Source organism: Poecilia mexicana, unplaced genomic scaffold, assembly GCF_051168715.1.
Source record: "Poecilia mexicana isolate PSO_F unplaced genomic scaffold, ASM5116871v1 scaffold_14, whole genome shotgun sequence".
In the NCBI taxonomy this organism is placed as follows: domain Eukaryota; kingdom Metazoa; phylum Chordata; class Actinopteri; order Cyprinodontiformes; family Poeciliidae; genus Poecilia; species Poecilia mexicana.
The window spans coordinates 25,396,184-25,412,393 of NW_028263383.1; the positions used below are offsets into that span (position 1 = coordinate 25,396,184).

General features: G+C 48.6%; 1 protein-coding gene across 2 annotated transcripts; it reads right to left on the reverse strand.

Moving 5' to 3' along the window:
* Positions 1 to 1,470: 1,470 nt before the first annotated feature.
* LOC106918552 (arf-GAP with Rho-GAP domain, ANK repeat and PH domain-containing protein 1) lies at positions 1,471 to 15,765 on the reverse strand. Of its 2 annotated transcripts, none has more exons than XM_014988409.2 (26): positions 15,500 to 15,765; positions 14,182 to 14,258; positions 14,047 to 14,105; positions 11,743 to 12,162; positions 11,146 to 11,244; positions 10,662 to 10,851; positions 10,468 to 10,563; positions 9,958 to 10,065; positions 9,798 to 9,858; positions 9,590 to 9,710; positions 8,690 to 8,954; positions 8,417 to 8,616; positions 8,224 to 8,309; positions 6,471 to 6,653; positions 6,322 to 6,390; positions 6,149 to 6,248; positions 6,015 to 6,071; positions 5,391 to 5,523; positions 4,264 to 4,363; positions 3,982 to 4,183; positions 3,743 to 3,788; positions 3,424 to 3,638; positions 2,861 to 3,070; positions 2,681 to 2,786; positions 2,465 to 2,606; positions 1,471 to 1,701 (listed from the first exon to the last, which is right to left on the reverse strand). In XM_014988409.2, exons 2-26 carry the CDS (start codon positions 14,256 to 14,258, stop codon positions 1,633 to 1,635), a joined length of 3,414 nt encoding a protein of 1,137 aa, XP_014843895.2. In that variant the 5' UTR covers positions 15,500 to 15,765; the 3' UTR covers positions 1,471 to 1,632. The 2 variants fall into 2 exon arrangements, with proteins under 2 accessions (XP_014843895.2, XP_014843898.2); XM_014988412.2 differs by lacking the exon at positions 15,500 to 15,765 and adding an exon at positions 14,922 to 15,345.
* Between the last annotated feature and the right edge of the window lie 445 nt (positions 15,766 to 16,210).

Sequence of the window (16,210 nt, forward strand, 5' to 3'; positions counted from 1 at the left end):
GCTGATGTCTTTCTCTTCAGCTCCGGCCAGGTTCCTGTCAGACAGAACCAGGTCCGTTCCAGTTTTTTCTGCCTGGTTCTGCTTCATGGACTCAGAACCAGAATTCTGGGACCATCTGGACCTGCAGCTTGGTTTATGATCAGAGTCCTGGAGGTTCTGGAGGCCTGCTCTGTGACCCAGGAGAAGGTTCTGGTGATGTTACACATCTGAACCGGTTCATCATCAGGCCACAGGAAGCCGGTGGAGCTCTGATCTCTGGGACAGGAAGTGGTTTCAGAATAAATGTCATCAGAACAGTTGTCATGTGTCAGAGTTGACACCTATTAAACACAGCAAATAACACAGGAAAGACGAGAAAGTTAGATTCTGAATACTCACGAGGAGAACAGACAGAGATGTGCTTTCAGTTACAAATCTCCTGCCGCTCTGAAGCGCATTTGCCTGCCCCTCTCTTTTTATTGTCTTTAGGATCCCTAATCACAGAGAGCGCTGTAACTCTAAAGTCACAGCGCAAGATTATCGCTAACTAACAACACAATCTATCTCACACTAGCTTATCTAGTTCCTAACCCAGGATCAAACAGGAGAAGTTGTGAATCTTCACGGCAATGGTTTTATAGCCATCTAAGAGGTCAAAAGCAGGGCATTCTGTGAAGAGCTGCTGTCACTGCTCTTCTTCAGAGAGGCCCTCTGAGAAAGGAAATCAGAGTGATTAACAACACAGAAACATTTCTTAAAAGATATGACTAAACAAATAAGAGTACATAAGGTAAGAACATATAAAACAGTATAACAAATTGTTGATAATACCTAAATTTACCTAACATGTTACTCAAGTTAACGGGTTAGAGGTGACATATTAACTTGAGAAAGTGACTTGGAACTCAGAGCTCCACCTGCTGGCAGAAACACATCACCAAAGGTGGAGGATCCAGAGATCCAACTCCAGTCATGATATTACATTAAAGTTAAAGTACTGTGTAACCCAGCTACTCCTGAATAAACATTATCTTCACAAGTTACTGAAGTAACTGAGTAAATGTAACTAGTTATTCTGCAGTGAAGAGGACAGAGGCTGAGTGATCTAAAACCCTTTATGAATGAAATGACTTTCTGAGGACGAAACAAGAAGCTAACAAACATTCATAAGCTCAGAAAATCCTCCAGATCACCTCCAGCAGATTAAAGATGGCCACCATGAAGGCCGCAGGTCAGCAGGAGGCCATCATGGTGGACATGGACTCTGTCCTCAAAGGCAGACGACCAGCATCTTAAGGACTCCCCCTCCGTCAGGTGAGCCTGATACTGAAGGAAGTCCAGAGGTTCCAGTATCAACCCGGTTCATGTACCAGACCATGGGGAAACGGTACTGATGCTCTTCTGAAGTCCAGTGAGTAGAACTAAAGCAGCGGTTTTGTGAGCCATCTCCATGAGGATGTTTCAGACAGCAGCAAAGACACAGAGCCGCTCAACAGGGGGCGCCACAGTAGACACAAGGCTTTTATTGTTTGATTCAGTAGGATTACATGAGATTGGATCAGAACCAACACCCAGAAGACAGAAACAGGTCATGATTTAAAAAAGATTCTGATGATCAGGAAATATTCAGGCATTAAAATCAGAGAAACTTCATCACAGGATGGTGATCTGCTCCTCTTCATCTTCCTTCTCTGCTTTGTCTTCATCCTTCCGGTCCAGAGTCTGCACACAGATTGTATCAGAACCATGAGCATCACCTTCAGCCTCACGTCCACCAGCAACAGCCAATAAGAGCTCAGGTTTACTCAACACGCCTGGACCATTCCTCGACACAAAGGATTCGCGTTACTGCCATCTAGTGGTCAGATTTATGTCAGGTTATTATTCTCAAACTGTGGTCCCCGGATCGTTGGTGGTCCGCAGGCGCTCATGTAAACGACCGCTTATTTGCCGTGATGTCAGCTCAAAGTGCGACGGTACAGCTAGCTTACCAAAGGACTGTTAAAAATAATAATGGAAAACTGGTTTTAAACCGGGTTACTCAAAAGAAAAGCTTCAGATCCAGAACCAATCCCAGAGCAGAGCTAGTACCAGAGTCAATCCCAAAGCTAGTCCCAGAGCTAATCCCAGAACTAGTACCAGAGCCAATCCCAGAGCTAGTCCCAGAGCTAATCCCAGAACTAGTACCAGAGCCAATCTCAGAGCTAGTCCCAGAGCTAGTACCAGAGTCAATCCCAGAGCTAGTCCCGCTCAAAGCCGCTAACAGTGTTCCGACTGCTTTCAGTTCTGGTTCTGTTAAACACAGCTAGCTATCTGATGGCTAACAGTTAGTTTACAGTCGGCTAACGATTACATTTCCGGTAGCTAACAGGTAATAGTTAGTTAACAGATGAGCATCAGATGAGTATTCTGTGATGTATTTCAGGTGTGTATCAGAGGTGTGTATTCTCAGGTGAGTCTCAGACAGTGCGGTGGCAGCGCTCACCAGGAACAGCAACGTGTGGTGAATGATGAACTCCCTGGTGAGTGCGATCATGTCCTGGCTCATGACGTGGAACATGGAGGGCGCCAGAACCACGGCCAGGTTGTGGGCCGACATCTTGTTGTCCAGAGAGAACACCTGGACCCTGGACAGAGTGGGAGGAGCTAGTGAGCAAGTTGATGTCAGGCAGGTAATCATGTCAGGGTTCGGCTCGGTTACATGTAAAGGTGTCCAAACATCACGTTCAGGGTGGCTCTGTTGTCAGGGGGTAGTTGCTGTAGCAACCGTCGGTACTCTTTGAACCTACTGCGCTCCTCTGGAATCACTGGGAGACAATAACTGGTTAGACTGGTGGCTGCAGGTGAAGACGCTTCACCTGTAGGGTGGAGGGAGCCGTACCTGCTGCCTTCTGCCACTGCTGCAGCTCCGCCTGCGGCACCAGGCTATGCTGGTCCCGGATGACCTGCTTGAGGGCAGAGCCAACGTCCAGGACACCCTGCTCATCAGCCTCCAAGGGGGCAGAGTTTGGTGATGTCATCAGGGCCTTCACCAGCTCTTTGACCTTCAGCGCCAGGCCACAGCGCCGGTACAGGCCCTCCACCTTCAGCCCTGCACACAGGTATGCTCCGCCCACTCAGGTTTCCATGGAAACACTCTAATACAGTTTAGCCCAGTTTAGATCAACAGCGGTTCTGGTTCTGCTGTAGGCAATCAGGTCAGTCAGGAGGTTTTGGTACCCAACTGGTTCTGGTCCATCAATTGGACCGACCCGGTCCATCAGAATCAGACTTGGGCCACTGATCTGGACATGGACCCTATTGGTTCTGCTTCAGATTCTACAGCTGGATCAGAACCTTCACTTGGATAATTCAGAACCAGGTTCTGACACGGCAGCTCTCTGGTCCACTTCCTGTTGCCACAGCTTCCTGACAACAGGAAGTGGACTCCTGACCCAGACTCACCATAGGTGGTGATGTGTGAGATGCAGCGCTGGATGGCCGGGGAAACAGAACCTTTCACGGCGCCGTCGGTCACCACGTTCTGACCCAACCCAGCTGGGTTCTGATTGGCTGGCGGTGGCCCCTCAGAAGCTGCATGCTGATTGGCTAGAGCGCTCTTCAGGTGCTGGAACCAGGTCTCACTGCTGAGTTGCTCCTCAAAGCGTAACGACACGGTCCTGATGGGAGAACAGCTGTCCAGGCTCAGCCAATCACAACTAGGGAAGAGCTGCTCTCCGTATGAATACTTTTGGACTGGACTGAAGGTGTGTGAAAGACTCACCTTTCTGCTGTTACCAAGGTTACGGTGTCTTCATGCAAAACTGTCTCTGAAAGAGGAAAGAGATCCAAATGGAAAAAATTTAACATCAACTCAACCTGATGGGGAGCAAAGGAGGACAGGTGTGTTCTCTAGAAAGAACAGGAATGACTATAAACATTAATTTCCTAAGGGTGTGAATATTTAGGGGTGTAAATATTTTTAGGGGGTGAATATTTTGGGGTCAGCCAGTACGACTCTACCTGTGGGACTGAGCATGCTCAGTGGGAAGCTCAGGCTGTGCTGCCCGGCTCTCTCCACCGGGTGGAGGCTGACTCCTTCATCCCACAGCAGCAGCCAGGCGTCAGACTGAGTGGAAGCCCCGCTCACATCCACCATGCGCACCTTGCTGACGGCTGAGGCCCCGCCCACCTCGGCGTAGGACACTCCTCCTGGTAGAATGACCTGAAGGCAGGGCAGAGGTCAGTGTGTCTGCCTCGGCAGCAGCTGCAGGGGCAGCAGTGGCAGCAGCAGCAGGTTTCTACCTTCAGGATGTGCACCAGGTGATTCTGCAGCGAGTCGCTGTCGTCGGCAGCACAGACCATGTGATCATTCAGCGTCACCATCTCAAACTGGGGCTTCGACCTGAAACAGCCACAGGTCACGGGATCAGAATTGGAAAACTGAACGGATCAGTCCTGAGGCTGCAGCATCTCTCTATCAAAATCTACGTCTGGTGACTAGCATCAGCATGCTAACTCCTCAAGTCTTTTCATATTTCAACAGCCATTTTTCTTTTCAAGATGGCAGTAATTTCGAAGCCTTTTAGACCAATTGAGGCAATCAAATGCCTCATCGTTTGTTTTCCACTTTGCTCATCCGGTTCATAATCTTCTAAAGTGAATCAGAAACTGAGGAGCTAGCTGTTATCCAGCCTCACTTCAGGCGTCAATCGTAAAGACATGAAGATGAAACACAGACTGAGACAGGCGTCTTCATGGTTATCGTTAGTAGCTGTAAGTCTCTAAGTGCGTAGCGACTTACAGTCAGCTTCTGGTAATTATTTTGTTTAGCAGCTTAGTGTAATCTTTTGCTAGTTTTCTATGTTTTTGGTGGTTTAGCGATAGCAGAGCTAAGATTCTTGTTTTGTGAATTAGTGGTTGGTGAAGCTAACTTTGGTTAGCTGTGCTGCGCTACTGCTAATTTTAGTACTAATCCATTGTTCATTACATACATGGTGGCCATCTTGAGAAATCAAAAATATTTTCACTAAATATTTTTGTGTCCAGTTATTTCTGATTTGATACAAAAAGTATTCATCTGTGATAAATATTGGCAAATTTAGTTAAGTTTCATTGACAGCCATGACCACCATCTTGAATGTTTTTAGTGGCTAGCATTTCTTTTTTTTTCTTTTCTTTTTTTTAAAATAATCAATCCTATGGAAACATCTGGACCAGGTTCGGTTCTCATGTCTGCATGTGAGGATTTAAAAGAAATAATCTGCTGCATCATGATGGAGGTTTGTGTTCACACTTCAGCTGGAATAATTCATTTTTATTAATTTCTGTCTCAGGTGAAATTAATTAATCTTTTAGCATTATTTTTACTGATGACTTTTGATTGGCTGGTTGATTCTTAGATTTCTATATGAATTCTGGTCTGCATTTACCCATCTTTGAGGAAAACGGACAGAACTTCTCTCAGGTCCAGGACGTCACAGGCTGCAGAATTATTTTCCAACGAGAAGAAGAAGCGATCTTCCTCCAGTTTCCCGTGGAGCTCTTCGTCCTCCTCTTCTTCACCTGCCCAGGTAACAAGACGCACATCATTTAAAGGGACAGGGCGCCTCCTGGAGGACACACTGCACTGGGCCGACTACAGGGTCAGAGCGTTCTGGGAGGGGAAGGAGACAGCATGGAGGTCCAATCAGAACCACTGGCACGGACAACAGAACTGGGTCACCAGGTTCTGGAGCTGGTTCTGATAGCAACTGGTCTTAAGCCTCCTACGGACTCACGGCTCCCTCTGCAGGCGGTGTTGGGTATTGCAACATTTCTGCTGTGATGGAAGAACCCAATTGGAACCCAGCTGGTTCTGAGCCTGGGGTGACACCAGAAAGACTTTTTGGTTTGGGGCCAACTTCTGATGAGGTCCGATTACACCAGTTTCTGGTTCTTGCTCTGGTTCTAGTTCTGGTCCAGCAGTCTTCAGGTTCTTTGTGTTTCTGTTCAGAGGGAATCTAACCTTGGCTGTCATGGTGTCTTTGCTCCAAGGGTCAAAGGTAGAGCCTCACCTGTGGGGGCGGAGTCCTGCTTCCTGTTGCCTGGTTGAGGGTGGTGAGGTCGGACTTCTGCAGGAGAACACAGGTGTGTTAGAGGCTTCAGCTGTGACCTCAAGTGAGGCCAGGTGAGGTCAAGTGAAATTTACCTGTGTACTCGTTGAGGCGCAGCAGCTCAATCTGCAGAGCCTGGCTGGCTTTCTCAGCCAACAGGATGGGGGAGGGGCTCTGAGGGTCAGACGAGGACACCTGCACACAGGTAGGATGGTTCAGGTGAGATGGGGTGCAGAGGGGATGGGGCTAAGCTAAGAGAGAGAGAGACCTTGGCTCCAGAGCAGATCAGAGACATAGTTTCCTCCACATTGTCACTGACAACCACCTGGCACAGCCTCTGAAACATCATCATCATCATCATCATCATCATCATCATCATCATGTGTTTTCCTCTGACCCGGCCGCCTCTCCTCTCACCTGGTTCATCATGGAGGGGCTGGAGGTCAGAGCGTGGACTCGCCTGTAGCGCCCCTTGATGTATTTGTTTTGGATAAACGCCGCCCTCTCCTGCTCCGTCGCCTCTGGATGCAGCTGGTCTGCCGCTGGCACTGCTGGAGCCCACACCTGATTGGCCAGTCGATTGCCATAGGCGACAAAAAGCTGAAAGGATGAAGGGTTGAAGGTCAGGAAGAACTTCCTGTGTGGCAGATTCAGCCGACTGAAACGCTCAGGTTTGTTCAGGTCATAGATCCAACATGGCCTTCACTAAACTTTCACAAATCACAGTTTAACAAAATTTGAACTGTCTACTCCTTGACTGAAGAGTCTGAACTTTTTAAACTAGAGTGATGCTCAACATGGTGGAAAATATGGTGGAATCTGCCTTTAGCGGTTAAGAGGCCAACTTCAGCCTGTATAATTCAGGATGTTTACGTTTGGACTCTTGTTGGATTATAGTCAAATCTGTCAAAAAAAACATGGTAACACTTAAAGGTATAGCATAGCCACCATGTTTATTTATACAGATTTCTCTAAAGAAGAAAATACGAGGTTTGGGTGGCTAGCCCAGGCATACTAGCTATTAGCTTATCTCAGGCTAATGCTAGCCCATCTGAAGTGTTGAGAAAATACACCAGCTTCTCCAATGCTAATGCTAGCCTACCTAAAGCTAACACCAGCTTCTCAAATGCTAATGCTAGTCTACCTAAAGCTAACACCAGCTTCTCCAATGCTAATACTAGCCTATCTAGAGTTAACTCCAGCTTCTCCAAGCTTTGGAATGGTCATGGCCTCCTGAGACGATTGGCCTGAAGGACCAATATAGATCCTTCAGGCTTCACCTGTATTGGTTTGGTTTCAATTTTGGCACCAAAAGGACACCATATGTTTGTAGTGTTCTGGAGACACCCGTTCCTGAGTAAAGCTCTCTGCTGTTTCCGTGTTGCTATCAAGAACCACGGTGATCCAAAACACTGCAGCCAGATTGCTGACATTTTGAGTCGTTCTGGTGATTCTAGTGAAGTTTAGACCTTTAAACCTCCAATTATTCAGCTTTAGCCAGACAGGAGCTCCTTACTTCAGACCCTCAGACCTATCAGTCCTCTTCACAGTTCAGAACCACTCAAACGAAACGTATGTTTCAGTTTTCAGCCTTGGCTGTTACACCCACGGTATTTAGGATGTTTAACACCTTCACTCTTCCTGCATATTTGCTCAAAGTTGCATTTCCAGTTTGCTGCTGCTGATAATTATGCTGTTACATTTGTGCCCCAATCTGAGACTGATCTGAGTGTATATGTATGTGTCAGCCAGCAACAGTTAGTGATTTGTATGTCTGAATCTGTTCTGGCAAGCCTCCACAGTGGTAAACTCTGACTATTGTCAGGGTATTCCCTCCTCAGATAAAAAACAACACATACCCAGCTAATCAGCATCAAATTAACCATAAAATATGCTTATTTTGTGACTTTTAGTTAATATCCCTGCATTTCTTCAGCTACCATGTGAGGTGTGAGAGAGACTTCATAGTTTTACAAGAGAGTTTTAGAGATGTAGCCAGAGTTGCTTATCTCGCCTTGTGTCACAAGACTTTCGGAAAGCCAGCTTTGTCTTCTGTTGAAGCTGCTGCGCCTGAGTAAACGGTACCAACCCCCAGGTGTTTAAAGCTTAGTTTTGTATGAATCTGAACAATAATATTCGTTCCCCAACATATTGATTATTCAGGCTTCACCTGTAGCAGTGGTTCAGTCCAGGTCTTGTTGTCCATCCTCAGGCTGCGGACCCTGGAAAGGTTGTTCCCCAGAACTCGGTGCTGAGCTGAGAGCAGACAGACATTGATGGACATTCAGAGCAGTCTGGTCTCTTGCAGTACATTTGGTAGCCAGACCCTCAGTGGCTCCTCCCACAAGTTGTTCGTTTCCTACCTGCACAGTTATGGCAGATGACCAACAGCAGGTTAATTGACGCCCACTCAGGATTGGCAGCTCCGCAGTCACCACACACTTTGTTGTAGGGGTTCTCCCACAGACGTAGCGCCACTTGGCTACAGGACACAGCACTCTGGATGGTGGAGGTCAGGCTATCCACCCAGAGCCTCAGGTCCTTTGACGAGTCAATGGACAGGCTATAGCACAGAAACAAAGTTAGCAGCAGCGCCAAGCGTAGCAGACAGGAAGACTTGACAGACAGGTGAGTACTTGAAGGTCTTGTATGGGGTGACGAGGGCAAACGAGTGCTTTCCTGTCTCTTTCACCGTGGCTACGTTCAGGGGCACAGAGAAGGAGGCGATGCCCAACTGGAAGTTGTCTTTGTTTTGATAAATCCAAAGGTCATGACCCCAGACAGCAGCGTAGGCGCGACTCCGGGAGTCTTTCAAGGTGACCTGTCCATGTAGCTCAGAAGGGGCGGGGCTTTGGAGGCCACGAGTCGCCAACAGAGATGTGACCCACCCTTCCTGAACCTCTGGGGGGAAGAAAGGAGAAGAAAATAAGGATGAGATTCCGAGGTTCTACCAGAGGAACAAACCCAGAGGATTCATGCTCCCATCTTCTGATCTACTGCCAGAAATCCGTCTGGTCCTGGGTGATGAATCAGGGGTGTGAACTGGAAATGATTTGATCTGACATCCCTGTCCTGATGTCTCCCTGACCGCCTCAGTCCGCTACAAACTGTAGGGTCTCTACAGAGAGAAGTTCTCACTCTGTAGCTCCACTAAACTTCACATCAGGACCAGAACATCTTGAGGGATCAAAAGTCACATCAAATTCACATGAAGAACTTATGGACCACGACTAAAGCTACGCAAGGCTAAAACAGCAGACAGAGTTCAGCCAGAAACGTCTTCAGCTCATATCAGAGGACAAGAGATGGGGCAAAAAGAGACGGGACAAACTGAAACTGATGAGAACCTGATTCAGGACAGAGTTTTTAACAATGTCCTTCTTGGAATCCATGTCTATGTTTGTCTCTCCTGTGATGTGTGGACAGCACGTTCATAGGTAATCATATTAACATGAACCGGACCTGATTCTCTGTGGAAGCAAGTCACAGGTGTCCCAGGAAGACAACAGGACTCTATCCAGACATCACTGTCCTACCGTTACTGTGAGCCATGAAGTCGTAGCGTTTCTTCCTGAAGTTGACGGAGAAGCGTCCTCTGTCTTGAGACTTCACGTTGGTGATACTGGAGACATGGAACAGCACCTCACTGAACCAGTCCTGATCCATAAAACAAGAACCTGGTCAGTCAGCTGGCCGACACACACCGGAGAACACACACACAGGTAAAAACACAAGAATGCTTACTGTTCGTTTCTTACGCAGGGACATCAGCTGGCCGTCCAATGTCACCCACAGAACGCTGTGTCTGATGGAGAGTGAAGATATCATCACCTGGTATCCATCCATTTATCCATCCAGCTATACATCCCCCCAACGCACAACCCTGAGGTTCTGATCCTGGTACCTGAAGCCCTTCCAGACGTCCAGCCAGCTGGCCCGGACCACAGCGCTCTGAGGGGCCGAGCCTCCGCCGCTGCTGCCCTTCTTCCTGGAGACCCTGATGGTGGCTGCCCTGCGGAGCAAAGAGCTGTCAGTAGACTAGGGCGTCTGTCAGGTTTAACTCTGTGATCCTTTAATCTACTCCAAGTTAGCTCCACTGCTCACTGGCTCCACCTGGCCAGCATGACAGGTGTTCTGGTCACAGGATTCTAGTGTGACCAAGTCGGAGTTCAGCGTCCATACGTTATCATTATTAAAACTGAGCTCGGATGTTATTGTAGACTGGTTTCTATGACAACATGTCTGCCAATGTAGCACTGTAATAGATGTAAGGCTTTTATTTTGAAGACACAGGACGCATCAGAAAAATAGGAGAGTCTGGAGGAGCTCCAACTAATCATCAGCTCTAGTTAAATGTTGAACAACAGAAGAACCAGGAAGCAGTTCCTTCAGAGAAGATCGGACCTGGACATACCTGGGAGTCTTCTGCTTCACTGGTTTGGACTTCCTGCTTGGAGGAGGCGGAGCCGGGCGAGTTGGTTTCAAGCGATCTGATTGGTTGGGTGAAACTCTAGAGGGTAATCAACGAAAGAACAGCGTCAGTGTTAGAAGAAGAAGGAGAAATCATCATCATTATCATCATCATCATCATCATCATCACAACCTCACCTGGTGGTAACTGGGTCAGAACCAGGATCCTTATCCACTGATGCATCAGAACCAGAGGCAGCAGGGCTACTACCTTTATCCTCCTCCTCATTGGACGACTCTGATTCAGCTTCTTCCTGATTGGTCCAAGTACCCAACACTGTGACATATGGATCTTCTTCTTTGGTGGGCAGAGGGAATGGAGACTGAACTGGAACCATAACCATTGACCAGAATCAGACAGAAATAAGAAAGGAAGGTCAGGTGAACAGAAACGGAACACAGATCTCAGATCAGAACTACTTGGATCAGTAAGACTGGAACCAGTAGAACCCGGAGAAGGAATGATTGAATCAGTAGAACCCGCAGCAGGAAACCAGGGTTTATAAGAGCTTTGATCAGTGGACCAAAGGTTACAACTGAATTCAGATCAGTTTAAGTGGATTTAGAAGGACCTGGATCCAGACAGGTCCTCAAATTCTAGAACAGAGACCAGTACCAGTACCTTCCTCAGCAGTAACTCCAGCGACCTCCATAGATGGAAACTTGACTCCTGTGGTTGGGTCCAAAGATGCTTTAACCAGCTGCGACAAAGCCCCAACATCTGGACATGTTCAGAACAACATGGACAGGCAGGTGTTACCATGGGAAGATGTCTCTCTGTCCTGGGTCAGTCTAAGACCCAGAGGATCTGAGTTTAGGGTCAGGGGTTCTGGTCCTATTTCTGGGTCAGAACAAGACCGTCTGAACTTCATCTCCAGAACTTCAGCCCATGTCATTTAAAAACAGGTGAATGGTCAGACCTTTCTCTGGTTACAGAAGCAGGAAGCAGGTCATCTCCCCACTCCCTGAAACAACCTCCAGCTCTTGCTGGTGAGTTCCACCCAGTTCTACCTTCAGCTGTAATCAGCCACTAGGACCATGAAGAAGCAGCAGCTCAACTCTGAGCTTCATGGATGCTCAAAACTCTGGATTCATCAATCTAGTTTCTAGATTGATGAATCCAATCTAGAACATGGTTGGAACATCTATAGACCATCTACTGTCTAAGGTCTGTCTATGGTAAATTGGTTTGTATCATCAATCTGATTGGCTGGCTTACCTGTGTGACTTTCTCCGTTCATGTTCAGTGGCTCAAGTGAAAGGGGCGGGGCTGAAGGGTTAGGTATGCTGCTAACAAACTCATCCAAGCTGTTGATGTGACTCAGTGAGCTGATGATGGTTTCTAGGCTCGGAGAGTCTGAGCTGGTGGCAGCAGGTGTAGATGGGGCGGGCCTTAGGTTAGCCTCAGCATTAGCAGCCACAGCGCTAGCAGCCTCAGTTAACCCAGGGATAGTTGTGGAGATGCTGTCAGTTAGGCTGTCTATGGGGGGAGGGGCAGAGGGGGCGGAGCCCCTGAAGCTGGTAGCGACTCCAGCCAGAGATGGGATGTTGGCGGCGATGAGGTCCGTGATTCCGTCTAGAGTCGGGAAGTTGTCCTGCGTTGACCCACGAGGTAAGGAGAGAGGGAGAGCATCTTCATCTGGGGAGGGAGACAGTGATGTCATCAGTTACATCAGTTGAGAGGTTGATATTGACATTAACGCCCCCTGGTGGAACGCTCAGGAAATGCAGGACCCACCAGCGAGGACAGAGACTGAGCCGAATCTTAAGTATTTGAGGACCAGGAGGTTCTGGTCCCCACTTGGGCTCGGTCTGAGGTCCGATCACTCAGAACCACACAGTGCAGAACAGACCTTCTGGTTCTGCTTGTAGCTCTGATGTGGTTCTGATGAGATGGGTCTCGGTCTGAACGGATCAAAGTGATTCTGAACCAGAGAGAAACTAATTTAATAATTCAGGACTAGAACCAGTCCCAGAACCAGCTGAACAATCTGGCAACGTTTGTCAGGATGATTCCTGATGGAGCTTCCAGAACAAACGACTTCATGATGATGAACTGGGCCAGAGGTTCTGGAGGATGACACCAGAACGTTCTGGGTCTGCAGGTGGAGGAGACCCAGCTCATGGAGGCCTGGTAAAGTTTTGGACCAGAATTTTCTGGGTCTAGTAACTTCATGATGTCTGATTCCATGTCTGATCAGATTCCCTCTCAGAACAAGCCGAGAGCCAACAGTTCTGCTGCTCAGTCTGGTTCCAGGCCTGGTTCTGGTCCGTTCAGGCTGCAGAGCACCAGGCTCAGCTCAACAGAACAGCGTCTGAGGACAGACTAGTTCATAGAAGGAAGGATCGCTGGAGCCGGCCAGTCAGACCGGTTCTGCTGGTCTATGTCAGCAGCTGCTGGTGAACAATCAATCAGCCTGGGTCTTGTGACGGGCCTCAGCGGCCTGGGTCATGTGACCGGTCTCTCCTCTGAATAACAAACTGAAAGGAGAAGCGAGGCCCACAGATTTTATCTTCAAGAAAGAGAAACAAAGACGGTTATTCAGCTCAGAGAATCTCTTACCAGATCAGAACCAAAACTAAGCAGTTTTCATGTCAGAGCCCAGGTTCGGTTTTGCCATGGGTTCTGGTTCCAGTCCCGGTTTGGAACCCAGATCATTCCTACTAAATCTGCAGATCAAACAGTTTTGCTCCTGGTTTAGGAGGAACCGTGGTCCTTCAGAACTGATCAGGTCGGTCAAAGTGGGTCTGGTTCTGGCAGATGATGACATCACAGCAGAGGACAGGAAAAGCTGCAGATGAAAGATTCTTGCTCCTGAACAGAACCTCCCAGAACCGGACAGATCAGGTCCATCTGTTGACTCGCAGGCAGATGGACCAATCAGATCGCACCTGGAAACTCCTGTTTACATCAAGCTGACTCACCATGACACTCTGATGAGGTCATGATGATGTCTCAGCAGGAGCCAACCTGCTGAGGTCACAGCAATAGTTGTCCACACATCAGACATGGAGGAAACCACAGAGATCCACATTTTAATAAAATTACCCTGAAATCAACAGAAAAGCTGCGGAGATGGGCCAGGTGGGGTCATGCAACCAGGATTACATGCTGCAGGTTGGACAGTTTCATGTTCGACATCAGATGGAGGACTAAAGCGAAGTGTGAACGAAGCGGATCCAGATTGGATCTGTTCATCCAGTTCCTGAAGATTAATCATTTCCTGATTAACCTTCAGGTTCCTGGTCAGGTTCCTGATCTGTTCCTGATCCAGAGGAGCCACAGGGTCTCACCGGACTGACCGGACCCAAAGACCAGCGTTCAGGTCTGTCAGAGCGGCGGGCCAAGAACTGAGACCTGAGGGACATCCGGACACAACTCAGCAGAGCAGGGAGGCTCTGGATCCTCCAAGATGGCTGAAGCACGAACACCAGAAGGTCAAAGGTTATTAGATGCCTGCTAGTTAGAGTAGTGAACCTGTTGGACCTTCAGTGAGACGAGAACCAGAACCAGAGTGTTTACCTGTGCTCTGGTGCTGTCCTCTTGGGAAGCTCAGCTGCAGGTTTTCATGTGCCGGGTCTCTAAAACACAAAGTCTGAGTCAGCCTGAGTTGGCCCGAGTCGGTCCAGTGGATCAGTCGGTACTGGGTGAGCTCACCTGTCCAGGAGGGAGGGGAAGCTGCTGGAGGAGTAGAGCCGAGGTTTTGGAACTGGATGAGAAGGGGGCAGAGCCATCTGCAGAGCAAGAGCACAGAGACCCATCAGAGCTGACCACTGACCTTCCTGAGGTCAAAAGTCGTTCCCAGGTCCTTCCTCAGGAGGAAGACACACCTGGAAGAGCCAGACATTTCCCTGAACCAATAACGCGAAGACATGAGGAGAACCAAGTTGGATCCTGAGTGATCGGATCCATCCCGTCTCCATGGAGACGTTTCCTAACAACATGGAAGTACATCCTGGACCACCATGAAGCTGTTACCGAACTAGAAACTGAACTGAACCTGAAGCTCCTCTACTGGGTCATCTGGTGGTTGGTTGTGATATCACCAGAACCTGGACTCCTGTATGACACATAGGCCTGGACCAGTACCAGCACATATTGTATAGTTCAGGTGGTACCGACCCAGAGACAATGGTCCATTAGAGCCAATCAGCTTCTAACATTTATGGAAAAACTAAATCAATTTCTCTAAACGAAAAAGTTAATCAGCAGATTTCAGTTTAACTCTTGCAAGGACAATGTGTCTCCTTCTGTCAGAATTGCCTGTCAACAGAACTGCTTGCCAACAGAACCCAGAACCTCCCGTCTCCATGTTCTACTAACCCTCAGTTTGGGTTCTGGATCTGTGGTTCACCTGAACAGGTAAACTTTTTCTGAGAAACGGAAGCAGATCTTACCTTGCTGTCGTCTCCTCAGAGGCTCCCAGACACCTGCAGTTCACCTGTTCAATGGTTCACCTGTCTGTCCCCGGACCTGCACTGCTACCCGTGGCTCACCTGTGGACCAGGTGTGTCTGCTCTATTCTTCTCTGCTCTAATAAACTGCTGCAGCTGGTTTTCTGTCTCTGTGAGGACACACTCTGCAGAACTCTCCGGACTGAACCACAACCCCGTCTAACATGCTGGACTTCTGAAGGAGTCCAGAGATGTTTCCAGAACCAAAACCAGACAAAATATGATCCAGAGATCCACAGAGCCTAGGTTCTGATCCAGAGGGGGAGATCAGAACCTGCTAGCTCAGAACCTTCAGAATCAGAACTTTACACAGGACGTTTCACCAGAGCAGCTGATCTGGGTCTGGATTGCCAGTTCCTCTGAGACGGTTTCTCAGAGCGGCCTCACCTGTTCTACCTGTTGGAGGAATGTGGGCGGAGCTTCCTCTAGCTGTGCCAAGTCATGTTGCTGTGTGTGTATGCATGTGTGTGTGTGTTTGTGTGTGTGTGTGTGTGTGCGCGCGCGTGTGTGTGGGTATTTACCGTGTCAAACCTGCATCAGAATCAGAACTCCAGATTCTGGTGTCGGTCCAGGAGTTTCAGAACCTTTAGGCTGTTTGTGGTTCTGACCCGCTGATCTGATCTGCAGAACTCCTTGAGAGCTGATAATAATGATGACGATGGTGATGAAGACTGACCTGTCAGACAGCAGGTTCGAGTTCCACTGAGACCCGATCCAGCTGGTCTGAAAGGTTCTGCTGTACTGGTCCGGTTCTGCGAACTTCAGTTGGCGTCAGAGTGAGACATCCGACCCAGAGAAGATCTGTGGTTCTAGATTTAATCTGTTGACTTTCTGTTAGACCAGGCCCCTGTTAGGCCACGCCCCCATCAGACCACGCCCCTTTATGCCACGCCCCTTATTTACCTGGGTCTCAGTGAAGCGGCACCACCTGCAGGCCCAGGTTTGGGTCATTGTTGTTCTGAATCTGGCCTAAAAGCAGAACCATCTCTCTGGCACCAGAACCGGGACTGTGTTCCTGCTGTTAGGCCAATCGGATCCGGGTCGACTGGTTCTGATCACAGAGGCATCAGATAGAGAGCCTGGCTCTGTCAGATCTAACTGGGTTCATCTGAACCTGGTTCAGAACCTGTGATCAGAACCATCCAGTCGCTCTCCACCAGCAGACGGTGAATGTGAAGCTTTGGAGTCCTCTGGGCTGGATACAGCGACTGTAGACTCTAATGTACGCACAA